The following is a 27,733-nucleotide window of genomic DNA, read 5'->3' as shown; positions in this document are numbered from 1 at the left end:
TTTGATTTTTTTGCAGTAAATTTCGTATAATGTCAGAGTCCGAATCTGAACAATTCTATTATACGAAAATGTGGGATACAACGTTAAATTTGTATAAAATTAGGTCTAAAACTCTATTTTATGCTAATTTCATGTTACAAGTTACACCGATTTTTTGCCGTTTTCTATATAGATATAGGAAGATGTGGTGTAAGTGCCAATGAGACAACTCTCCATCCAAATAACAATTTAAAAAGTAAACCATTATAGGTTAAAGTACAGCCTTCAACACGGAGCCTTGCAACTCATTACATATTTTGACAGCAGAATATATGAAAAAATGCAAGCCATACTTTGTAGTTCTTACAGCAGGTATATATTTTCAGTTAATTTTTTTGTATCTGAAAGAATATTTTCAGTTCAAGTACGTATGCCTATCCACAAGCTGAGATTGAACATATTTCTTTTTTTTTTTCGAACAAAAAAGTGCAGGAAATGCACATTTTGAAAATATAAATAAATTTTTGCTACGAGCAGTATAATGGAAATAATTAGCGACGATGTCGTGGTTCCTTTTCAGAAAACAGCGTCAAAACATATATCAAGCTGATATTTTCCCGCGCAAAACTATTATAAATAAAGGCTTGTTACCTCCCTTTGTAAAGAATCTTCTCAAAGAAAATAAATAAATTTGTACACAAATTGGCGTGTTTTTATTTTTCATGCAGTTTCGTCAGATGTTCTACAGAAAAGTGCTGTATAAGAGTTTGCTAAAAATTCAATTGACACTTAAAGCTTTTAAAGTGTCACCGATAAGCAAGAGGCATATATCTGACAATTTTAGACTCGAAATCAAAAAACGAGTAAAAGACAATAAATTTAGCCACAGAAATATGGATAAAACTGCTGAATCTAAGAAGACATTACGACAGGTAGTTAACGGCGTTGACCTGGTACGAAGAGTCAAGTACAAGGATAAAAAAGACAGCCTTCCACCTCCAGGAACCATTGATCTTCGAGTCATATCCAGTGGAGGCCGGGGTACTCCTAAATCTGTCCTCCTGAATACAACAAATGAAAGGTGTGTATGTTTACAAATGTACAGTATATAAATACATGAGAAATAATGTGAATGATCTGTGTTGTCAACCTGCGAACACCCCTATGACTACTTTCATGAGGGTAGTAATGGGGGTACATTCATGAGGAATAGCGTTAACTTAGTGCATGACGATAAAATGCAGGTACACTTTCTTTAAGGAGATAACAAATCCATTGATTTTGACACATCACTTTAAATTTTGTCTAAAAATGACGTTAGCAATAAATTGTTTTAGACCTTTGACAAATCACGAGAAGGATATGTTGATGAATCACAGTAAAAATTTTAAACCAATTTTGTGGTCTGAAAATGATCGTTTGATGCCTTAGATCATTACTTCCCTTTTTCATTTGGTTGAATGAGCCAAAAAATTATTTGGCCAAAAAAATAAATCATGTGTTTATGCTAACCTGCTGGGAAAAATATAGGATATATTTGCAGGTACATGTAATAGTCACAATAATTATGATGAGGGAGGCTATTTTGAATTTTATCTTTCTGTATCTCATATCTGTATGTTACAGGACCCTATGTTACACATTCATTACAGTGCAGGATCTGATGGAGATTATATGCGCACTGGAAGGAGAGCTGGTTGGTTTGTCTACAGCCTTCAATAATTAGCAAAGCCCATACCGCATAGTCAGCTATAAAAGGCCCTGAAATCATGAATTCAAACAATTCAAACAAGAAAACTAGTGGCCTAACTAATGCACATGTACAAAAAAAATAACAAAACACAAATATGCAACACAGCAACAAACTACAACCCTTCAATTACAGGCTCCTGAATAAGGACAGGCACATACTTTCAGAATGTTGTTGGGTTAAAGTTGTTAGCAGGGTAATAACCATCCCCTAACATGGCACAGGGGTGTAACAGATCAACATTAGAATAAACTATAAGAATAATATATGTCAAATGTATGTTTTGCAACTGTTATTCATGTTTATTATTATACTGTTTATACATTGTTTATTTGTCATTTCAGCTACCTGTTTAATTGTGGTGAGAACACATATAGAATCAGCTGTAGCAGCAGGTAATGTATAAATTACACACTCATGTTCATTTAGTTTAACAATAAAAATGAAGTCCATTGACATCGTTTGTGGAAAAATATTTGGCTGTGGCAATGATTTACTTTCAATTGTTGTCTATGTTCTGCTTCATATGCTTCAATATTTTATGTCATATTTTTTGTACTCAGCAACAGCATGGTGATGTCTAGTTATGCCCACTTTATTTGAACAAAAACCATGTGTGGACTGGGTACATGCATTGAGACAGCAACGAAACGTAGATATTAGTCTACCTGTTAAATTCTTCACACTCTTACAACTTGGGCTTTATAATTCATAATTCTAAAACTGCATGTAATTATAAATCACAGTTTGATGTCTGATTTTATCATCATCTTATCATGTAATATACATGTATCCTGCATTTAGCAAACTCGTGTAACTACATGTATCAACTGCATAATAGTTTGATAGAAACTATAAAAAAAAAACATAATAGGAACAGAAATATGTTTAAATCTAGGGAATACTAATATGAGGCAGGCGTAACTTGTGAAAGGGGATGAAGTCTGTATGAATTATTATTTTTAATTCAAACAAGTTAAAAAAGAAATGGAAATACCGTAACGTTTCCGATTCTGGTTCTGTTGGTAGGGATTTTAGTTGTGACATTATTTAACATGTTTAAGTTATGACGTCATATTCAATGTAAAAAAAGAAATGCTGTCATCATGAACATTTTAATACAACTGCATAAATTGAAAATTTTTTGGTCGTATATGGTATGACGTTGGCGTTGTCGTCTTCGTCGTCATTGTCATCTAGAGACATTTGGTTGTCGCACTATAACTTTAGTATAAGTAAATAGAAATATATGAAATTAAAACACAAGGTTTATGACCATAAAAGAAAGGTTAGGATTGATTTTGGGAGTTTTGGTTCCAAAAGTTTAGGATTTAGGGGCCAAAAGGGTCCAAAATTAAACTTTGTTTGATTTCATCAAAAAAATGAATTATTTGGGTTCTTTGATATGCCAATCTGACCAGATTCTTAATTTTTGGTCCTGTTTTCAAATTGGTCTACATTAAGGTCCAAAGGGTTCAAATTAAACTTAGTTTGATTTTAACAAAGATTGAATTCTTGGGGTTCTTTGATATGTTGAACTAAACATGTGCTTAGATTTTTATTATGGGCCCAGTTTTCAAGTTGGTCCAAATTGGGGTCCAAAATTAAACTTTATTTGATTTAAAAAAAAAATTGGATATATGGGGTTCTTCAATATGCTGAATCTAACCATGTAAGTATCCAGACTTAACTAATCGATCAGATCGGTAATCAAACACTAATCGATCATATTTGATCAGTAATCGATTGATGACTTTAAGTCTTGATTTTTCTACTGTTATAGGGGGACGTCTAATTCATCCCCATATTACTACATGATTGATATTTTGCAATTTTCTTTTTCAGACTTGATAAATTTTCCAAAACAGAAAACATTTTCATCACACACAAATCTTGGGACAACATTGGCGGATTACATGGTACGTAAGATTTTACTTAAGTTTTATGATTTAAGCTGGAAGTTTTCTTCTTTAACAATAATTTTGAAATTGTTTCAGACAACAAAAACTATTGAAAAAGTATTATAATTCTGGAGCTTTAAACTTGTTTCTATATATAATTCAAACAATGCTAAATAGATATAGGAAGATGTGGTGTGAGTGCCAATGAGACAACTCTTCATGCAAATAACAATTTTAAAAAAAGTAAACCATTATAGGTCAATGTACGGCCTTCAACACGAAGCCAAGTCTTTTTTCTTAAAACTATTTTTTGATATCTTCAAATATCAGGATCATGGATAAATATAAAAATAAAAGATCATGGATAAATATAAAAATAAAAGAAGTGGTATGATTGCCAATGAGACAAATCTCAACCAGCATGACCAGACACCAACTGGTGTTAATGTAACACAACTATAGAATACAGTCACTGTTACGGCCTTCAACAATAACCAAACCCATACTAGAATTGAGAATGGAAATGGGATATGTGTCAAAGAGACAACAACCTAACCATAGAACAGACAACAGCAGAAGGTAACCAATAGGTCTTCAATACAGCGAGAAATTTCTGCACCCGGAGGTGTCCTTCAGCTGGCCCCTTAACAAATATACTAGTTGAACAGTAATCATATACTGTAAACAGAGAAATTTTTGCGGTAGTTTTATTTTCGCTATTTTTGCGGCAAGAAATGAAACGCGAGAATAAAACAATCGCGAAAATATCAAGGAAAAATTCTTTTAATTACATTTACTTTCACAAATTGTGAATTGGATGGAGAGTTGCCTCATAGGCACTCATACCACATGTTCTTATATCTACGTATATGAATAGAATATATATATGACAACTGTGTAAAACTGTTTTCAAAGACAACAAATATATAATTTAAATTATAACTGTATCTCTTCATTGCTCTTAATGAAAAGCAATGTTAAAAGTCATGTCTTTAACTCAAATCAGTTATTTCACGGACGCGAACATTACGGATATTGTTGATCATTGTTATGTAAACAACACTCATTACAATTATGTTAATGACACCTGTCAATCAGTAATAAAGGTATCACCTCTTTGAATCTACTACAAAGATTGGTCAGATCAAAAGATCGATTAATTAGCATTAATCCTGGCAGCTTTTTATTTTAATTCATTCCTAATTAGATTTACTTTTCTATTATAATTGTGCATGTGTTTTTACGAGCATTGAAATATGCCAAACTTTTAATCTACAATAACATTAATGAACCGAAAATGAAAATTTTGTGATTGATTTTATCATTTGATGTAAGATATATGTAAAGCTGTTCACTTTCCAAATCATTTATGAAAATATTTATCTAGGCCAAAAGGAAAACACGAATTCAAAACGGCGTGAATTTGGATCTTGTCAATAAATCGCGAAATAAAGACGGCGCGAACAATTTCCCAGTTTACAGTACCCATACTACATAGAAAACTATAAAACTATAAAACAAATGAAACAAGAAGTTTATAAGTTGATTTATATTCTTTTACAGGAATGGCATTATCTTTAGAGGCAGCTGGTGTTCCTAAAGTAACATTGCATGGTCCAACAGGAATAGTATGTTTTTATATGTATAAGACAAAGAGTATTGAAAAAGATTACAACATCCTTAAATACTTGATGATCTAAAATTCAAATAAGAAGAAGAAAAAAAAACAACAGTATTTTGAATTCATGCATCATGTGCATAGACTTGAAAACTTTTATTTTTATGCGTTTATGCGTTGAAGAAAATAGGTATTGTTTAAAAGTATAATGAGTTGCTAACCAATCCAATCCACCAAGAGGAAGCATTCTTACAGACTTCTTAGACAATTTTCTATGCATGTGTCTCTAAATAAAAAATTTTGTAAGCTCATATCTCTCCAATTGTGTAACCTCTAATTCACAGAACCTTAGCCCTATTTGGCACAGTTTTTTTGGAATTTTGGATCCTCAATGTTCTTCAACTTTGTACTTGTTTGGCTTTATAAATATTTTGATATGAGCGTCACTGATGATTCTTATGTAGTCGAAACTGGCGTACTAAATTATAATCCTGGTACCTTTGATAACTATCATTAAAGATAAAAAATTGAAGTGGATGGACACAAAAATAATATTGTCAGCAGCTGATCTGGCTGAGGACAATTACATAAAGATATGCCAAAATTGAAGGCATGCTAAAAATGATACATATATTGGTGCACAGTTAATGAAACAAACATTTGTATATAACAATGTTTATGTATCAATGATATTTAATTCCATGTTCATTGTGACTTTGTAGGAAACTGTGACAAGGGATGCCATCTTCTTTGCAGAAGGTTGCAGAATAATTATAGGTAAATACTTGACATTCTTTTAATGGTAGATATATTTATAAAAAAATAAGGAGATTTGCAATAGTTTTAAATAAACTTGTTAGAATATTGCTTCAATGAAATGTTTTGGAAACCTACATTTTTTAATTGCTTGGACGTTGTGGTTGATGATGTATTTTCTAAATGATCAATCATGTCTGTTATCATTAATTTTCCTTTCTCTTAGGGTTCAGAAATTTATATCAGATCAGGTCCAGAAGCTAAATATATGTATACAGGTAATAGGAAAAAGTAACATCACCTTTATTACTGTTGCTTATCCAATAACCTTTGTGGTAGTGAATTACCTATTGCCTGACCAATTTAAAAAATCTCAATACATTAATTTGTCCATTTAAATTGTACGATAAGTATTGTGAGAGCTATTATCAACGGGTGGTCATTTAACTACCTATAGATTTACCTGGTTGTTTTTGACAGAGCTAAGTTAAATGACTGATAGCTAGCATGCTTTCCTCATGTCTAATGTTCTGAATGGACTATTCTATTTAGGTATTGGACATTTTATATTTTATACACAATTTGTTCTTTTGCAGGTAAATCCCACTTTCATAATGTAGAATAAAGCACTGAAATTTCTATTCACTAAGCTAATTGTACTTTTTTTATATATTGAAAATAATTTTTTAACAGTTATTCCAATTGAAGTAGATCCTGAATATTAAACAAAACTTAGCATCACTACTATTCCATTTCAGGAATCGAAATATCATGAAAATATATCCCATTAGAAAACACCAAGCCACACATATTTCATCGTGTAGAATTATTCACAATTGATGGGCTATCCAAAAAAAAAATTTCACAAACACTTTAATTCCATATCAGGAATCAGAAAGATTATTTTGCCTCTATATTTTATATGATGTTTCTTTTCTTTTTAAATATATTTAGTTGAATTACAATTAATTTTATTTTGATAACAGGAAGGCAACAGCCCTGGATGACAACATATAGTGATGACAATATCAATGTTACATATGTGCCTTTATTACCGGAGGAGAAAGAACAATTTCATAATCCTTCCAAAAATATATCTTCCTCATACAACTCCAACGAAAATACAAACTCAAATACAGTCTGTCAGGATAGTTCAATAACATCAGAGGGAACATCAATATCATCTACAGGTTTGTAATGAAGACCCCAAGAGTTAATGAGGGGGGATAGGACCTTTATCAGGACTCCAGGATCGGCTGTTTTTAAGCTCAGGATTTTGGGATTAACCCTTTCGGGATCCAGGAATTCTTTTTTTTCGGATTTCGGGATGACGTGATTTACTTTATTTAATTAAGGGACCTCGGGAATTAGGATTTTTAAGCCTGGGATTTCGTGATCAGGACCCCTCCTATCCCCCCTCGTTAATGTTTGAAAGGGATGATCAGATATTATTTTTTTGTATAAATCTACTAATTTTTATTTCAAAAGTGCTACCATATGGAACATAGTTTTGTAAACTGTAAATGTGTTATTATTATTGCAAATCCTTGATGTCTAGCATAATTCAAAATCTAATAGATGCATTTGCAAAAAATTATATGAAGGAAAATCACTATTGTTTTATAAACACAAAGTTTTATTTATAATGGAAACCTGATATTGTCATAATTTTTTCGATGAATAAAAACATTAAATAATTTCTGAATAAGTAGTATTCTATATGTTAACTGTTTTACAGGTTGATTAAAACACTACATGCATATGTATTATACAGATACTCTGTGTTAACAATACAGACACATTGAAGCCTCTTTATTGCTTGTATCAAATGTAAACAAATGGCTATATGCATGCTAAATGAATACAAAAACCAAAACTTTGCAGAAAACATTATAATTTAGAAATGACATAATAACAACCAGTAATATCAACATTAATATATATGAGAATAAAAATTTACTTCAAGGAGAGAGCAACCTAACTCATATGATTACCAAAATCAGATTAAGGTGGTATCCAACACTTTCACTAAAATTAATTGGGCTCGTTTAATTTTCATTAAATTTGTCAAATTACTTACTTTGACACTTTAACTAAATTATAAATTTTTTTAAAAATTTGAACCAACCGCTTTATCAGAAAAATTACACTGGTTATATAGCAATTTGACAAACACTTATTTTGATCATTGAGAAGCTTAATATTCCTTTTACAACACAATGTAATTAAAAGGTTTAGCTGACTTTACAGAGTAAAGACTCCCTGTAGTGTTAGGTACCACCTAAATAAAACTTGACAGTATTGAAATAAAATAAAATATGGTTTGGTTGTCCTGCTAATTAAATCCATTATAACATAAACATGAACATCATGATTTTCAAACAGGCTAATGGATAAAAAATAAATTGCTTCATTTAGAATAAATAGGCATATTTGAATTTACTAAAGTAGATAAAATGTTGAATAATTTCAGAACCATCTAGTCCACCAACCAAGAAGAAGAAATTATCAGTGTTTATGCCTTTAACAGATCCAGATTGTACTTATGCATACATTATTAAGGTAAATGAGAGTAAGGTTGAACAGTGATAGTTGTTTGTTTTATTGTGGTAATTATTCTCAATTAAAAATGTTGGGAATCTTAGAAAGTGAAACAATATTACTTATTGTATTTAAATTGTACCATACATATGTGATATTTAACCTGAAATGCATTTGTTATGTGTAACTTGACTCACTCTTTAACCATGTTAACCATTTGAATTGTCTATCTTGGACCAGAGAAATATCAATAGCAATTCAAGAAGTCTCTAAAATAGTACTCTGTTCAGTCTGTTGTCCAATCTCCTCTCTGAGAATGTCTCTGTTGGTTGAACAAAAACGAAGTCACTCAAAACTCGGAAAATTATGACAACTGTAAGTGAGATTGCTTTCATACAACCAAAAACAAACAAAATTGTTCAAATTTGTCACGTTTGAGTACATTTCATTTTAATTCATTGTAAATTTGTTAGGTCTTTATAAAATGTAAACATATTTTTCTAGCTTGTTGCCCGAGAGGCATTTTTTTCAATATCTTCCCTCATCAATTTTGAAATACACCAATTTTTTAATTAATTTTTTTTTCAACTCTTGCAATTATAAAAGAATAACAGATATAAACTTCAAATTTTAAAAGTTCAGTGTCTTTTATATTCACTGTGCTCAAACGGCTGTGGGTAACTCAAGTTAAGTTACCCACAGCCCAAGATGGCGGACTCTAAATTTGTTGAGATGATAGTTGATACGAAATCTACTTTTTGCAGCGTTCATACCTGTCAACCTCTGAAAATGAAAAGTCAGGTCATGACCTGCATTGAGAAAAAAAATCTCAGGTCATAACGCGTACGACATTTTGCGGGCTCAATTGAAGAACAAAAATATGTTTACATATAATTTATATAGTCAATATGTATATAAAACAGTTAGAACATGTATACAAGTTTATTTCAGACTATTGTTATATTCCATAGTAGCAGACTTGGCATTCTTTAAAAGAACTGCACTTGGTTTCAGTTCATAGCAATGCAAATGTGTATTCATTTTACAAGAAAGAAGAGCACACAGTGTATCCTTATTAAGATCAGCCCTAAACTCTGTAGCTATTTTCTTTACTAAAGAAAATATCCTCTCACTGTCTGCATTGCTGTTTGGCAAAACCAGTAATGTTTTAGCAAGTTTTGACAAAACAAAAAATCTTGGCTTGTTAAGAAAAATGTCATGCAACTTGGACATTTCTCCCCAAAATGTACCAATGTCAGTTTCAGGGAAAGTGCAAAGTGGAAGTTCATCTAAAGGGAGTCAACTGATAGTCACTGAACTCATCTTGTAGCTTGTTGAAAATATCGTTACGTAGCTCAGGTAAACAAGTCCTACATTTTGACTTTTGGTTACATTGAAAAAGACCGATAAAACCGAAGGTCGTACTACTTCTAAATACCGGAAACAATTCCGGTCAGAAATCCGGGTTAAACGGGTAATGTTAGAAATTCCAGGGACCCGCCGGGTAAAGAAAAACTCCCGGGTGAGAGGTGAAAATAACGGGTTTCACCCGCAAAAAACGGGTTAGTTGACAGGTATGAGCGTTTTTCATGATCCATGTTAATATTGATAGGATTTTTGAATAAAGGAATCACTTACCATCACTACAATTTTTTTTAATTTTGACTTCACTTTAGCGCAAGGTCAACTTTTAAAAAAGTTAATAAAATATTGACATACAGAGGTTATTCCGTGTATTCTGTATTCCAGCCACATCCACGTCCAAGAAGTGTTGATTTAAGTAGATGTAAAAGTTTAGGATTAAAACCGTAAGTATATTTATAGCTATTTCACACAAGAGCTACAAAATTCACTAATAGTTTCCAAAAATAACTAAGGAATTTTTTATATGAGAGGATGTGGTATGAGTGCCAATGAGACAACTCTCCATCCAAGTCACAATTTGTAAAAATAAACCATTATAGGCCAAAGTACAGTCTTCACACCAAACATCAAGCTATAATATGCCTCTAAAATGATTAGTGTAACAGGAAAACCAACAGTCTTATCTACATAAAAAATTAGAAAGGAGAAACACTTAACCATATCAACAAACCACAACTATTGATCACTAGATTCCTGACTAAGGACAGGTGAAAACAAATGCAGCAGGTTTAAACGTTTTAATAGGTACCAACCTTCACCCTTACCAGTAACAATAGTGTAACATCACAACATAGAAAGACATACTATAAAATATCAATCGAAATGGTTTAGTATGATTAATATAAGGAACATTGACAACAAAAAGTACAAAATGTTAATACTCAGATTTCATATTTAGAAGATACTTTAAGTGACAACAAAGGAATATCTTACTCATTATTTTATGGTAGCAAATTAATAAAATGTAAAAATAGTATGTGTAAAAGATAGAATGGATTTTGATTTCTCTGTTGTTTGTTTAACTTTCAGTGGTCCACTAATTGGGAAGTTAAAAAATGAAGAAAGTGTGACTCTACCAGATGAAACAGTGGTAAGATCTTCCATTACTATATTGAAGGTGTAAGACATAATAAATTGAAAACTGCCTCTTCTGATGACTACCCTTGTAGCAATATAAATTCCTTATTGTCCTTCCCTACTCCTATATCACCCTGCTCTGTCGCTCAATAATTCTCATATCAAGACTTCAAAACAAGACCAGGCATTATCAGCGACGTCACAATGTGAGAGAAGAAGTTATCAGCAATGTGAGAGGAGACGTTATCAAGCTTGCTTTCGTCAAGGGTAAAACTGTCTTAGGGAAGGAAAAAAGACCATTAATAGAACGATAAACAGATGATCACGTACTTTGAGATTTTAGTTTTTAAGTAGAAAATTAAACACCCCCAACCACCACAGATGAAGTTGTAGGAAGTTAAATGTTCATTATTGCAGTATTTATACCGGTTCTTTCTTTTTCATTACGAATATAACATTCCATGAATACTTTAAACCTACAAAAAGCTGTCATCTTTTAACTATCTGAAAAAGAGAGGATAAATAAACATAAGTTAATGCATTGATAGATTTTTTTCAGATTCATCCTGATCAAGTATTAATGCCAAAAGAAAACCCAAAACCTATTCTAGGTAAGTAAGGAAGCATGTGAAATATTTGAATTAATTACTGGTATGTAATTTTACAGCCCTTACCATTCTTTAGGGGCCAGCTGAAGAACGCCTCTGGGTGCGGGAATTTCTCGCTACATTGAAGACCTGTTGGTGACCTTCTGCTGTTGTTTTTTATTTGGTCGGGTTGTTGTCTCTTTGACACATACCCCATTTCCATTCTCAATTTTATTTGCTAATTGATGCTACTTGATCTGTGTATGTGAGTAAATGTTAGAATGCCTTTTGTTCTGCGAGATATAAATCATTTAGGGCTATTCCATTTAAACATACATCAACCCCCAGGAAGGCACTATGACAATAGGGCAGCCACCCAGAGAAGCATTTTTACAAATTTTGAAGGATTGTCCTCATCAAAACTTTGAAAAGGGCACCCACCACTAGAAGTGGTTTCAAAATGCCTTCCTGGGGGTTGATCTATGTTTAAATGGAATAGCCCTTACAGTGAAACCTGCTTAAACCTTTTGCATGGTATATTTTTCTAATTTCAGGTTTCACATGTGACTTGAAACAAAAAGGATAAATATGATCCTTAAGATTGTCATGTACTGAAATGACTATTTTTCATTGAAATGTTTGAAGTATTAAACTTTTTTTTCATCAAGATCACAATCGCCATATGTTTCGCATTGCTTTTTGAAAACTCAGTTGTATTAGAATTTTAAAATAAATGCATAAATGACCGTACTGATCACAGACATAGACAAATGCAAAAATTAAATCAACTTATTTGAGGTTCAAGACTGAATTCTAGATTTTGTAGCTGAAAAAGACAATGGAACTATTAGGAGGCCAACTTGTTCTGGAGTATATACAGAAAGGCTGTGACTTATGCAATAAGAAAAATAATGTGAATATGAATTGACAAGACGTTGTACATATGAATACATCATCAAAGTAAAAAAAAAAAAATATTAATGACAGCAAAACTCAGCTAGATAGGGCTTAAAGGAAAAACTTTAAGAATTGGTTTGTTTTCAGTATTTGAAAACATATGAGGCATATAGATATTATAATTATTTCTTTACAGTTGTTGAATGCCCAAGTGAAGACTATTTGTACAGTTTATTAAGATCTGAGAAGTTATCAGAATGTCAAGGAGACAATGACAACTCAGCTGAATTAGTAGTACACATGTCCTCATATAACATGGTCAATAATCAACAGTATCAACAGTTTATACAAAGGTAACTAAGTTTAATATAAAGAACATTGGTGCATACCTGCCAAGTTTTCAAAATGCCCATGCGATTTTTCGTACAAGATGGCTGCCATACTCCTAAAAAACCTTCATGGGGACCTTCAAATACAGTGTAATGTTGTTTTTTTGGCCACTCCATACTTTTATAAGCCTCAAATCATTAAAAAATTAATTATTTTGTTAAAATTGTGGACATAATTGCTATTTAAAAATTTCAATTTGGGAGCCTCCATGGGGGAAATCCCCCGCAAATAGTGACAGTTGGCAGGTATTTTGGTGATATTGCTGTACTCTATCTTTATGTACAGTTGCTGGCAGGTATTTTTCTGGCATCAGTTTTGTCAACTATGTTATTTTTTCTATGCCCATTTATGGGATGTATTATGGTATTCTGTTGACCATCCATCTATCTGTCTGTCCTCAAAATATAGGACAATAACTCAAAAATTATGTGAGCAGTTTTCATAAAATGTTGGTGAATTATATATATCAATTGACCTGAGCTCCCTTTCGACTTTCATAAATAAAAGATTTTTACGTTTCTGAGTAATGGGGTTTTATTCATAAGAAAATGGGGATTGTATGTATTGATATAAGTAGCATAACTTGGCGAGGCAAATAAAGATATTTCTCAGCAAATTTGAAGATTATAGTGATCAGGTGCCTGAATCTTTCACATTTATAATATATGGAGCAAAGTTAAGTGCAATCCATTTGCTTACATTTAAAAGTAACTGAGTTTGAAGACAAATAAGAAGGTAACTACATACCATTTGTTAACAGTGATGATATCTTATAACACTTTCATCAAAAATTTAATTTCAGATTTTCCAGTTCAACACGCCATATGTTTCTACATGAGAAGACAAGTACATTATCATTACCTTCAGTATTAGAACTTCAGAGCACCCTGAATTTGCTGAATTCAACAATATTTCCACAATTACATATACCAAAGCAGCAGATTGAAGATTTCAAAAGTGAAAATCATATACTAGCCAAACCTTTCATGAAATACTCTTATAGACCGAAAAAAATTGTATCATTGTAAGTATCCATTGAATTTGAAATATGACATTCATCAATTATTCAGTTTGAAATCTCTTTCTTTGGATCAGTTCAAACTAGGTTGTCCATAATCATCCCTTTGGTGTCTTCTTTCAGACATTTCAGTCATTTATTTAGATGTTTTTTTACACCCATATACAGTGGGTAGATATAGGAAGATGTGGTGTGAGTGCCAATGAGACAACTCTCCATCCAAACAACAATTCAAAAATTAAACCATTATAGGTTAAAGTACGGCCTTCAACACGGAGCCTTGGCTCACACCCAACAACAAGCTATAAAGGGCCCCAAAATAACTAGTGTAAAACCATTCAAACGGGAAAACCAACGGTCTAATCTATATAAACAAAACGAGAAATGTTTAAGTTCCTATCATGCTTCAATGACCAATTCAAAACTGCACAGTTCTTTCATAATATAAATTGGTTAGTATGGGTTTTAACACAACTATACCATGTCTATCAGACAGGATTAACCTGGCCTTGACGTCTTTTCATGGTTTTATGATCAATTTTAAGTTTTCCTGGTTAGGTGTGTTTCTCAAATAATGGTCAAATTAATTTTGTGTACAGAATATTTGTAACGTATAAGGACAGGGTTCATTGACCTGAACCTCATTGTCATGTTTCAGTGGTTAATAGTAGGCCTATAACTAATAGGTCAACTATATTTGATGTTGTAACAGTTATATCATAATAAATGTGAACTACATCTTGTCTTGTAGTGAAGATTGTTTACCAGAAGATTTTGAATGCAAGACGAGAGACCAGTTTGCTAGTGATAGTAATATTATGAAAACAGTAACAGATTATAAAGAATTGGTTTCATCCAAACAGTCCACATCTGAAGATAAAGGTTGGTTTTGGTAACCATTTTTAGAAGATTTATGTTAAAATAGATATTGGTGCGGGAATTTCTCGCTACATTGAAGACCTGTTGGTGACCTTCTGCTGTTGTTTTTTCTATGGTGTGGTTGTTGTCTCTTTGACACATTCCCCATTTCCATTCTCAATTTTATGTTTAGGCTATTATGTATAACAATTGAACTTACAAAAAGCAGGAAAAAAAAATCACATTCTGTGGATTCATCATTATTTGGCATACCAATTTTTTTTGGTTTTTGTGGGCACAGGTGAACCACGAAATTAAAAAATTCAGCGAATTACAAATATTCTATAGGCTTGTATGCAGACATCAGCAAAACCATGAATTTGAAGTTCCACGAACATATAAGTTTTCCTTAACCCATGAAAATTGGTACACACACGAAAATAAATGAATCCATAGTATTAAAAGAGCTTAATGATATTCTCAAGACTGTCATACTTTCTTTTCGGTAAAAATCCAGTCCTTCATTTATTCTCCTTTAAAAAAAAAACTGAAAATTTAATTTTTTCCCAATCAACAAACAACTTGATAATTCAGTAAAGTACCATATGCATTGTATGTCTGAAATATAATGCATGATTTAACACACTCTATCCTGAATGATTCAAAATTGAAAATAATGTTTTGGGTATACTGTAAACCAACTTATTTTTGCGAGCGATTTATTTTCATGACTATCGCGAGTAAAAAAAAAACGTGAATATAAATCGTCGCAAATATGTACTTGGTTCTTTCCTTATTAAATTTCATCAAGTAAATCAGAAAATCGCGAAATTTAATAGCCGTTAAGTGGTCAAGAAAGGGTGAAACGTGAAATAAAGTATCCACGATTATTAGTTGGTTTACAGTAACTACAGGTTTGACAATATAAAGAATAGATAGCTTTTTCGAGAATGATATGAATAGAATTTATAACATAAATTTCTTGATTCTTTTTTTCAGGATCCGATTTCCCAGAGGTTGTGTTTTTAGGTACAGCTTCAAGTGTACCAGGAGCCTTTAGAAACTGTACAAGTATTCTTCTTCATATGGAGTGAGTTTAACCTTTATATATACTGTGAATAATTATGAGATAACTTTATAGTATTTGAAGCTTTGCAAACGTCTATCAGTAGTTTAACTGTCACAAACAGAGTTTACCTGGTGACGCATTCAAAGACAGGATAACATATATCGAGCAATAAAACTACCTATGAACGTCTGGTTCCATGATTTTATTGTATGGATTTCTCAAATTCTACATACAAAACTAAAGCAAAACGTTTGAATGACTAGTTTTCAATATGCTTAAAATAAAAAAAAAACAAACAAACTAGTACCCAAAAATTCCACAATATAAAATACTAAAACCATTTCTTATCTTTCAGTGAAGAAACCAATTTATTAATGGACTGTGGAGAAGGAAGTTTGAGTCAGTTATTAATGCTATATGGAGATAAAACAGACGAAGTGTTAATCAAACTAAAAGCTATATTCATATCTCACTTACATGCTGACCATCATCTTGTAAGTAATTAAAAATGTTAATGGTTATTTGGTAAAAGCAGAAAATTTAATGTTCCCTGATCTTATCTAAAATTAAAGCAAGACTAAATTATTAAACCAAATGACATATTTGTAACACAATTATCATACATTCATTACATTTTTCAAAATAAATTCAAGTGGATATAGTCAGAAGTGTTTCATATAATTATTCCATAGACATGATAGATATGAATTTCACATCCTATGCGTACCTGTCAACCTATGAAAATGCAAGTCATGGCCTGCGCCGAAGGATAAAATATGAGGTCATAATACGTACAAACTTTTTTCAAGCTGTTGTTAAATATTTACAAAAGTACAAAAAGGGGAAGTAACTCCAATTGTTTGTATCTATTATCATATTTTCTGGACGTAGCAGACATTAAAAATAACTTTTTCATAAACAACTACTACAGGTTTTTGATCCTATATCTTCTAAGGATAGAAAAAAAATATACAGTATATATAATAGTTTGTATTCATTCTTCTCATATATGTTATGATACTAAACCCCTAACTGGAAGGATTGTGTCTGATATTCATTATATGATAAAATCATAATCTTTCAATCAGTTTAATTGATGTCTGGAGTTGGCATGTCAGTTTACTACTAGAAGTCTGTTGTTATTTATGTATTATTGTCATTTTGTTTATTTTCTTTGGTTACATCTTCTGACATCATACTCGGACTTCTTTTGAACTGTATTTTAAATCTGTGTATTGTTATACGTTTACTTTTCTACATTGGCTAGAGGTATAGGGGAGGGTTGAGATCTCATAAACATGTATAACACCGAAGCATTTTTGCTCCTGTCCCAAGTCAGCAGCCTCTGTCCTTTGTTAGTCTTGTATTATTTTAATTTTTGTTTTTTGTGTACAATTTGGAAATTAGTATGGCGTTCATTATCACTGAACTAGTATATATTTGTTTACGGGCCAGCTGAAGGACCCTTCTGTGTGTGAGAATTTTTCACTACATTGAAGACCTGTCGGTGACCTTCTGCTGTTGTTTTTTCTATGGTCGGGTTGTTGTCCCTTTGACACATTCCCCATTTCCATTCTCAATTTTATGTCATAAATTACATTATCTATTTATTCTGATATTAGAATGCATATAGCATGAATGAACTTATATTGTCTCCCTTTCATAAATCTTCTGTGTATGGCATCCCATCTGTGATGTAAAAATTGCATGATTTTATAGCATTAAAATGACAGCTTTCCCATTACTTTTGTAGACTTTTAGTATTTTTAATTTATGGCATTTCTCTAAGCTTAAGGATGGCGAAACCAAAAATTCTGTTGCAATTTTTTTCGTAGGTCAAATGCTATTTTGAATAGATAATTTATATGAATCTAGTGAATAAAATGAGCAGTTTCACAACTTTAAATTGTCTCATATTTATCAAAAAATATGCAATCATGAGAATTTTTATGAGTTATTAACTAATCTCTTTTGTAGGGTATGTCAGGTTTAGTTTTTGAAAGGAAAGCAGCCTTAGCCAGAGCTGGAATGGAGATAACCCCAATCCTCCTGATAGCTCCAGTACAGATCATTAGCTGGCTTAGAACTAATGAAGAACAGTTCCGTGTAAACAGTCTTAAAGAAGTTTTACAGTAAGTGATGTGACCTGAAAACTTTTGATTTTCTTTAGTTATGGCTTTAAAATGTAATAACAGTTATCTTTTGTATATGCTAATATAAAAAAGAAGATGTGGTATGATTGCCAATGAGAAAACTATCCACAAAAGACCAAAATGACACAAACATTAACAACTGTAGGTCACCGTATGGCCTTCAACAATGAGCAAAGCCCATACCGCATAGTCAGCTAATTTTATTATTAGCTTTTTATTTCTATGTTGACTACTTATTGTACAACCGCAAAAATTGAAAATTTTTTGGTCGTATATTGGTATCACTTTGGGGTTGTCATCGTATTCCGAAGACATTTGGTTTTCGCACTCTAACTTTAGTAAAAGCAAATAGAAATCTATGAAATTTAAACACAAGGGTTATGACCATGAAAGGAAGGTTGGGATTGCTTTTGTGTGTTTTGGTCCCAACAGTCTATGAATTAAGGGCCAAATAGGGCCCAAATAAGCATTTTCTTGGTTTTTGCACAATAACCTTAGTATAAGTAAACATTAATATATGAAATTTTAACATAAGGTCTATTACCACAAAAGGAAGGTTGGGATTGATTTTAGGAGTTTTAGTCCCAACAGTGGATTTAGGGGCCAAAACAGGTCCCAAATAAGCATTTTCTTGGTTTTTGCACAATAACTTTAGTATAAGTTAATAGAAATCTATGAAATTTTAACACAAGGTTTATGACTACCAAAGGAAGGTTTGGATTGATTTTGGGAGTTTTGAGTCCCGACGAATTAGGGGCCAAAAGGGTCCAAAATTAAACTTTGTTTGATTTCATCATAAAATGAAATATTGAATTCTTTTATATGCCAAATCCAACCATGTATTCAGATTCTTAATTTTTGGTCTTGTTTTCAAATTGGCCTACATTAAGGTCCAAAATTAAAATTAGCTTGATTATAACAAAAATTGAATTCTTGGGGTATGCTGATTCTAAATCTACTTAGATTTTTGATTATGGGCCCAATTTTCAAGTTGGTCTAAATTGGGGTCCAAAATTGAACTTTGTTTGATTTCTTCAAAAATTGAATAAATGGGGTTCTTCAATATGCTGAATCTAATTAGTTATCAAAATTACCAGGATTATAATTTTATACGCCAGACGCGCGTTTCGTCTACATAAGACTCATCAGTGACGCTCAGATCAAAATAGTTAAAAAGCCAAATAAATACAAAGTTGAAGAGCATTGAGGATCCAAAATTCCAAAAAGTTGTGCCAAATACGGCTAAGGTAATCTACTCCTGGGGTAAGAAAATCCTTAGTTTTCGAAAAATTCAAAGTTTAGTAAACAGAAAATTTACAAAAAATGACCATATAATTGATATTCATGTCAACACCGAAGTGCTGACTACTGGGCTGGTGATACCCTCTAACCATGTATTTAGATTTCTAATGTTTGGGCCCAGTTATCAAATTGGTTAACATTGAGGGTCTAAAATTGATCATTATTTGATTTCATCAAAAATTTAATTCTTGGAGTTCTATGATATGCTGAATCTAACCATGTATTTAGATTTTGGAAATTGGATTATAATAGGTAAATGTCCAATTTTTAAGTTTTTAAGTTTAAGTTCTTAGACCACATTCATTCTGTGTCAGAAACCTATGTTGTGGCAACTATTAAATCACAATCCAAATTCAGAGCTGTATCAAGCTTAAATGTTATGTCGTACTTGCCCCAACTGTTCAGCGGTCGTATAAAGCTGCATCCTGCGGAGCATCTGGTTCAATTTGGGCATATTATTATAGTTAAGCAGTTATAGACCATTTGATAATCTTTACAATTATATGCTGCTTGACGTGTAGAATCCAACAATCAATTATTTAACATGTGTTATATTTTTCAGATTAGTTTATAGTCAGAATTTAATGAGAGAACCATATACTGTCCCAATAAAGAATGAAAAAGACCCATCTTTGTTGGAAGTAGTAAAATCTAAATTGAATTGCACAGATGTAAGTTAATTATGGAGAAAACAGTATGGTATGGTATCCACTGAAACAACAACACATGTTAAACAAAAAGAGAGATGTGGTATGATTGCCAAGTATGTAGAACATTTAAAACTTGATAGAAATACATACTGGTATATCAAACTGTAATGATAATGCTATGGGTAGTTTGTTTACCTTAAACTGAAATGTTTAAAGAATCCACAGCCTTGGTAGCCAAGTGGACTTAGAAGTCCAACTACTGAATCACTAGCCTGTCAACACTGAGGTTGTGAGTTCCCGCCTAGGCCTGCAAGTGAGCAGGCAGGATATAAAAAAGAAGATGTGATATGATTGCCAATGAGACAACTATCCACAAAAGACCAAAATGACACAAACATAAACAACTATAGGTCACCGTACGGCCTTCAACAATGAGCAAAGCCCATAACGCATAGTCAGCTATAAAAGGCCCCGATAAGACAATGTAAAACAATAGTCAGTTTTTTCGTTCCAAAGTTCTGTAGTTCTCTCCAGGCACTCTATCTAGCCTCCTTAACCAATAAAAACAGGCAACCACAATATTGCTAACAGTGCTGAAAGTAGCTTAGAACACCAAACACAAAAATCAATCAATCAGAATTGTATGTCAGGTTTAATAGACTAGGCAATGAATAACTTTGAATTCATCATTATATGTTGGATACAAAGATTCATGAATTTTGTGGGTGCAATTTCAAATTTGCTATATGATTTTTCCTCAATCCACAAAAATTGGTACCCCATGATAATAAATGATTCCGCAGTAAGTGTAAGCTGGTACTAATCAAAGGATTACTAGTATTTGGTATTTTGCTTTATACCAAAATCCTATTTTGCCAATCATAATTCTCTGATATAAAGGTAACTGCTTATGGAATCAAATTAAAGCAAATTATGCTATTGAGAAAAATAGAAAATTGTTGGCTGATGATTGCATTAACATTAATCATGTAACATAATTATGTGTATTTCCAGTTTTTACCAGTACCTGTTCTACATAGTAAGCATGCTTGTGGACTAGTCATTACACATAAGTCAGGCTGGAAGATTGTTTATTCTGGTGATACTATGCCATGTAAAGCTCTTATTGAAACAGGTTAGTTTGAGTACCATTACATTTTGTATTACACAGTACAATGATGCGTGACTAAAAGTCAGTTAAAAAAAAATTATGAATTTTAAGATAATACATTTATGTCATGTTCATTCATGATAACTTAACCACTTTATATCATTGTTGTTAAAAGTTACAGTAAATGGCAAGTTAGATTATGTTTTATGAAAATTATATCAATAACTGTTTATTCATTTATTTTCATAGGTACCAATTTTTAGTTCACCTGGCCTAAAAGGCCATGTGAGCTTTTCTCATCACTTGGCGTCCGTCGTCTTCGTCGTCTGTCTTCGTTACCAATTTTTCAAACATCTTCTCCTCTGAAACTACTGAATGGATTTGAATGAAACTTAGCATGATTGTTCCTTAGATTATCCTGCACGAAGTGTGTGCTTCGATTTTTGATCCCTCAAAAAACATGGCCGCCGTTACTTAAAATAGAACATAGGGGTCAAATGCAGTTTTTGGCTTATATCTCAAAAACGAAAGCATTTAGAGCAAATCTGATATGTGGTGAAAATGTTCATTAGGTCAATATCTATCAGCCCTGAAATTTTCAGATGAATCAAACAACCCATTGTTGGGTTGCTGCCACTAAGTTGGTAATTTTAAGGAAATTTTGCAGTTTTTTGTCATTATCTTGAATATTATTATAGATAAAGATAAACTGTAAACAGCAAAAATTATCAGCAAAATTAGATCTACAAATAAGTTAATATGACCAAAATTGTCAATTGACCCCTTAAGGGGTTATTGTCCTTAATGACAATTTTTCACAATTTGTTCATCATATTTGCTAACTTTAAAAAATCTTCTCCTCTGAAACTATTGAATGGATTTGAATGAAACTTAGCATGATTGTTCCTTAGATTATCCTGCACAAAGTCTGTGCTTCGATTTTTGATCCGTCAAAAAACATGGCCGCCGTTACTTAAAATAGAACATAGGGGTCAAATGCGGTTTTTGGCTTATATCTCAAAAACGAAAGCATTAAGAGCAAATCTGACATGGAGTAAAAAATGTGCATTAGGTCAATATCTATCAGCCCTGAAATATTCAGATGAATCAAACAATCCATTGTTGGGTTGCTGCCACTTAATTGGTCATTTTAAGGAAATTTTGCAGTTTTTTGTCATTATCTTGAATATTATTATAGATAAAGATAAACTGTAAACAGCAAAAATTATCAGCAAAATTAGATCTACAAATAAGTTAATATGACCAAAATTGTCAATTGACCCCTTAAGGGGTTATTGTCCTTAATGACAATTTTTCACAATTTGTTCATCATATTTGCTAACTTTAAAAAATCTTCTCCTCTGAAACTATTGAATGGATTTGAATGAAACTTAGCATGATTGTTCCTTAGATTATCCTGCACAAAGTCTGTGCTTCGATTTTTGATCCGTCAAAAAACATGGCCGCCGTTACTTAAAATAGAACATAGGGGTCAAATGCGGTTTTTGGCTTATATCTCAAAAACGAAAGCATTAAGAGCAAATCTGACATGGAGTAAAAAATGTGCATTAGGTCAATATCTATCAGCCCTGAAATATTCAGATGAATCAAACAATCCATTGTTGGGTTGCTGCCACTTAATTGGTCATTTTAAGGAAATTTTGCAGTTTTTGGTCATTATCTTGAATATTATTATAGATAAAGATAAACTGTAAACAGCAAAAATTATCAGCAAAGTAAGATCTACAAATAAGTTAATATGACCAAAATTGTCAATTGACCCCTTAAGGGGTTATTGTCCTTTAATGATAATTTTTCACAATTTGTTCATCATATTTGCTAACTTTAAAAAATCTTCTCCTCTGAAACTATTGAAAGAATTTAGATGAAACTTAGCATGATTGTTCCTTAGATTATCCTGCACGAAGTGTGTGCTTCGATATTGATCCGTCAAAAAAGTTGGCCGCCGTTACTTAAAATAGAACATAGGGGTCAAATGCAGTTTTGGCTTATATCTCAAAAACAAAAGATTTCGAGCAAATCTGACATGGGTAAAAATGTTCATTAGGGTAATATCTATCAGCCCTGAAATTTTTAAGGAGTTATTGCCCTTTGAAGACTTTTCACAATTTGTTTATCATGTTGACTTACTTTAAAAATCTTCTCCTTTGAAACTGCTGTATCAATTTCAGCCAAACTTAGGCTAAATGAGTTTCAGAGTATCTAGTATAAATTTTATGTTTCATTTCCTTGTATGTCAAGAAACATAGCTCCTATGGCTAAAATAGAACATAGAAGAAAATGATTTTTTTTTTTGCTTTTGAAGAAAATAGGACGATTCAAAGAACATTTAAATAAATTGAAAAGCCAAAATAATCATTGATGAGAGATTTACCCAAAAAAATTAAGGTGAGCGATTCAGGCTCTTGAGAGCCTCTTGTTGATGATAAATAAAAACTTGTATGTTTGTGGATATTTAATTACATGGTTTTGCCCAGGATGCATATTAGCCTATGGCAAATTTGTCATTCTTTGAACATTTAATTTCAGGGTTTACCTATACCCCTGATATCCGCAAAAGTTAGTATCCAACTATTTATAATGAATTCACAGTATATAAACTTTAGACTGTAAAACAACTTTTTCAGGTAAAGATTGTGATTTATTAATCCATGAAGCTACCTTACAGTCTGATATGGTTGCTGATGCTGCAAAAAAGCGACATAGGTAATTATGTTGAACATTGTATATATAAAATAAGAAGATGTGGTGGTATGATTGCAAATGAGACAAGTCTCCACCAGAGACCAAATGATGTAAAAGTTAACAGCTATGTCACTGTATGGCCTTCAACAATGAGAAAAAAATCTATACCACATACTGTATTTGGTTACATCAGAAGAGTGATTGTGAAACCAATTGCTCAAGATTTATTGTGAATCTCATAAAAAGAATGAAAATTTGACTGTTATTCTCACATTGTCAGTAAAGTCCTTTTAAGAGAATATTTAGCTCCCTACTTGATGTGTTATTTTGGGTAAAGATTGCATGAAATGCAATCAAAACCCTATGTTACTGACTTGATATCTAAATCTTCCAAGGCTTATCACTACCTTTTTGATACACAAAACATAGTGCATTGATCATAATATTCTATATGTCCTGTCCAGAAATTTATCAATGTAATATATGCTTAGATATTCCAATCACAAAACGATGATGTCATTATTAAAGTCGTCTTAAAATCTTGGAGTTATCTCCCATTGTTCAGATTTTTAATTGAATCAACTACAACCAATGCTTTATACAATGCAATGTTTAATTTTACTTCCCATTGATAAATTAACACAATATTTACCCTTCTGTGCCCACAATCACTTTGATTAATCATTTTGACTTAATTTTGCAGAGGAAATGTAGTCTATTAGTAGGGATTGTCTTTAATTTGCTAGGGGGATATTTATTTAACAAAGAAAATGTTTGTATGTATAATCATTATGGATAACCTTTTTGGTAGGAACATAGAAAGATCTAGAGGGGACTACTGTAAATATTATCTTCATTTCCTTCCAGTGTATAAGATTCCACTTGCCATGCTGAACTATTAATAATTTAATATATTTATTGTATATTTAGCACTGTAAAACAGGCAATAGAGGTTGGGATTCAAATGCAAGCAAAGTTCCAGATGTTGACCCATTTTAGTCAGAGATACAAAAGAATACCACTGGTTGAACATAAAGAATTCCATAATAAATTTGGGTTGGCATATGACTTTATGAAGGTAGGTCAACAAACAAAAGTAATTGAGATCACAAAATTAGCACAGCATTAAACAAACCCTAAGTGATTGAGACCACGAAATGAACACAACGTATTGAACATACTGAAAGTGATTTAGACAACAAAATTTGCACACAACATATAAAATATAAACTGTTATCACAGAGATATATCTCGTTTGTTTTGTAACTTTGATTATATTCAAATGTTGAAATTAAAATAGCAATATTCAACATTTTACATTAGTTAAGCAAATATTCGAAGTTAAAGAATCATGACTGAGGTACTTGGCTAAGCAATCTCCATGTAAATGAGATGTGCCAATGCTAATACAAATGCATATCAAATATCATTGAATTATTAGAAGTCGTTCCCTTTAAACAAACCTAAACACAAACATTAAATTTGTAAACTATGTAAAAGTTTCAGAGTCAACAATGAAGAGGGGATGCAGCTATATAATCTCCATGCAAACAATACTTACAAATGCCGATAAATGTGCATAAGGAATACCTTTGATCTAACCTTAAAATTTCATCTTAAACTGATCTAATCACAAACTAATACATATTAATTAAGCAGAAGTTTCAAAGTCACTTTACCATAACTGAGGGGCAAGGCCAAATATTCTCCAGGGAAATGAGATGTTCTAATGCTGATACAACTGAATACCAATTAACATTAGCCTACCTCTATTGGTTCCCCCTGAACCGACCTAATCACAAACTAATACATGTAAACTTAGCAAAATTTTCATTTTTTTCTTAGACCATGACTAAGGGTTGGGAACCAAATAATATCCATGGAAATGAGATATGCCAATGCTTATACAACTGCATACTAAATATCATTGATCTACTACTAGTGGTTCCATATAAATGACCTAATCACAAACTAGTACATGTATAATAAGCTAAAGTTTTAAATATAAAGAAGAAGATGTGGTATGATTGCCAATGAGACAACTGTCCACAAGAGACCAAAATTACACAGAAATTAACAACTATAGGTCACCGTAGGGCTTCGACAATGAGAAAAGCCCATAACACATAGTCAGCTATAAAAGGCACTGAAATGACAATGTAAAACAATTCAAAGTCAATAGACCACGTCAGGGCCAAATAATCTCCATGACAATGAGATGTGCCAATGCTTATACAACTGCATACCAAATATGATTGACCAACCACTTGTGGTTCACCATAAACTAGACCTTATCACAAACTAATGCATTGTTGACACCGCCGTTGCCGGAAACAGCATACCAATGTCTCGCTTTTGACTCCATCAAGACTATACAAGACCACAGTTTTAACACAACATTTTGAACAAACAAAAATGATAGAGACCTTCAAATTAGTGAAAAATGTTAAAAAAACAAAACTTCTTAGTAATTGAAAGTACAGAATAAGCTCAATAAATTCAACAAACAATTGTTGTGACCACAAAAGTCATAGAACATAGTGAACGAACAGAAGGAAATGAGACCACAAAAACTGTTCAACATATTGAAACACAACTGAGACTATGATTTTAGCACCACAAACAGGACGAGACTGTTAAATCTCTACATTCAAGGAATACTGGTACATTTATTCATTTAACATAATCCAGTTTTTTATGACTTATTATATTTAATAAATCTTAAAGGTGTGAAATGTAAATCTTTAAAAAAATAAAAAGAGATACATTAAAGGATCAATTTCATGAGTCAACACCCAAAAATTAAATATTAATCGAAAGGATTCATCTGATCATGCAACAACTAACAGAACCACATTATTACAATAACAAAACATATGTTCATAAATAGCACATAATTGAGAGGGTGATGGATTAGAATGTTACCCTGAGAAAACATTGTCAATTGCAGCAAAGCCATGGTTGTCATTGTCTTTCTGAGTGGTAACAATCTGCTCTATCACCCTCTCAGATATATGTAATTTAACTTATCAGTCCCCTACTGACGAAGTCGAAGTACACTTTGGGTTTGCACTCTGTCCATCTGTATGTCTGCACTTTTGCTTAAGACTTAAAGATATTGATTTGATATTCTTGATGATATTAATTTGATAATTGGTATATAGTTCTATCTTGACAAGACTTGAAGTTGCAGTTCAAGTTTGAATTGTGTTATGGTCTGATGATTTTGTGCAGAGTTATGGTCATTGGATTTAGAAATTTTACTTTAATAATCAGTTTTCAACTCTATTTATCATCATACCTGAAAATATTCACCTGATATTTGTTATATAGTTTACACCATGACAGTTATAGATCAAATTAGAAATTGTTCCAATACAATGAATTTCAAACTGTTAGGGGACTATGCATTGCCATGCAATACTCACATAATGCTTGTTTTACTAAATGTTTTGCATTTCAAATTTAAAGTAATAAAATACAACATCTGATTCATATATATATCAACCATCCATATTTAATAAAGCACACAATTGAACAAGCGTCTTCGTGAAGGGTAATAGAGGATTTGCCATGGGATAACGTAAATTGTCTCCCTGGTATTAACCAATAATAATCTTGCATTTTGAAATGAAGTATAATAACTTATAATATTTAATTATTTTCAGGTTAAGTTAAGTGATGCTGAAGTACTGAATGATATGATTGATCCACTGACTGAGATATTTAAAGAGGACATTGAATATTCAAGGAAAAAAGAAGCAGATACTAAAAAGAAATCTAAACATATTTCTAAAAGACTTGGAAATTTATCTGAAGTGTTGAAAGCTGTGTGACGAATATTAGAAGAAAACGAACCATGGGATTATCCATAAATGAAATGTGATAAAAATAAAATTATAAAGTGAAATGAATTAATACAAAAAATAAAAAAATAAACTTTTA

The 27,733-nt window shown here is 31.9% G+C and overlaps 1 protein-coding gene across 1 annotated transcript; it reads left to right on the top strand.

The window, feature by feature from the left end:
• Positions 1 to 656: 656 nt before the first annotated feature.
• On the top strand, positions 657 to 27,733 carry LOC134725082 (zinc phosphodiesterase ELAC protein 2-like). Its single transcript, XM_063588600.1, has 21 exons — positions 657 to 1,060; positions 2,074 to 2,124; positions 3,575 to 3,648; positions 5,194 to 5,258; positions 5,971 to 6,025; positions 6,991 to 7,194; positions 8,478 to 8,566; positions 10,295 to 10,353; positions 11,000 to 11,060; positions 11,607 to 11,658; positions 12,728 to 12,884; positions 13,724 to 13,945; positions 14,691 to 14,821; positions 15,797 to 15,887; positions 16,222 to 16,360; positions 17,844 to 17,998; positions 19,884 to 19,992; positions 20,986 to 21,106; positions 23,731 to 23,809; positions 24,719 to 24,866; positions 27,457 to 27,733. Exons 1-21 carry the CDS (start codon positions 702 to 704, stop codon positions 27,622 to 27,624), a joined length of 2,589 nt encoding a protein of 862 aa, XP_063444670.1. The 5' UTR covers positions 657 to 701; the 3' UTR covers positions 27,625 to 27,733.

The sequence above is a fragment of the Mytilus trossulus genome, chromosome 7 (assembly GCF_036588685.1).
Source record: "Mytilus trossulus isolate FHL-02 chromosome 7, PNRI_Mtr1.1.1.hap1, whole genome shotgun sequence".
Taxonomy (NCBI): domain Eukaryota; kingdom Metazoa; phylum Mollusca; class Bivalvia; order Mytilida; family Mytilidae; genus Mytilus; species Mytilus trossulus.
The sequence above is the reverse complement of the archived record's forward strand: the minus strand, read 5'-3'. Positions and strand labels throughout refer to the sequence as shown.

Excerpts from the sequence above, each read along its gene's own strand:
- LOC134725082 (XM_063588600.1), top strand. The coding sequence starts at position 702 with ATGCAGTTTCGTCAGATGTTCTACAGAAAAGTGCTGTATAAGAGTTTG. Across the intron at positions 16,361-17,843 it reads TACATGCTGACCATCATCTT|GGTATGTCAGGTTTAGTTTT; the intron begins GTAAGTAATTAA and ends TCTCTTTTGTAG. Across the intron at positions 17,999-19,883 it reads AGTCTTAAAGAAGTTTTACA|ATTAGTTTATAGTCAGAATT; the intron begins GTAAGTGATGTG and ends TATATTTTTCAG.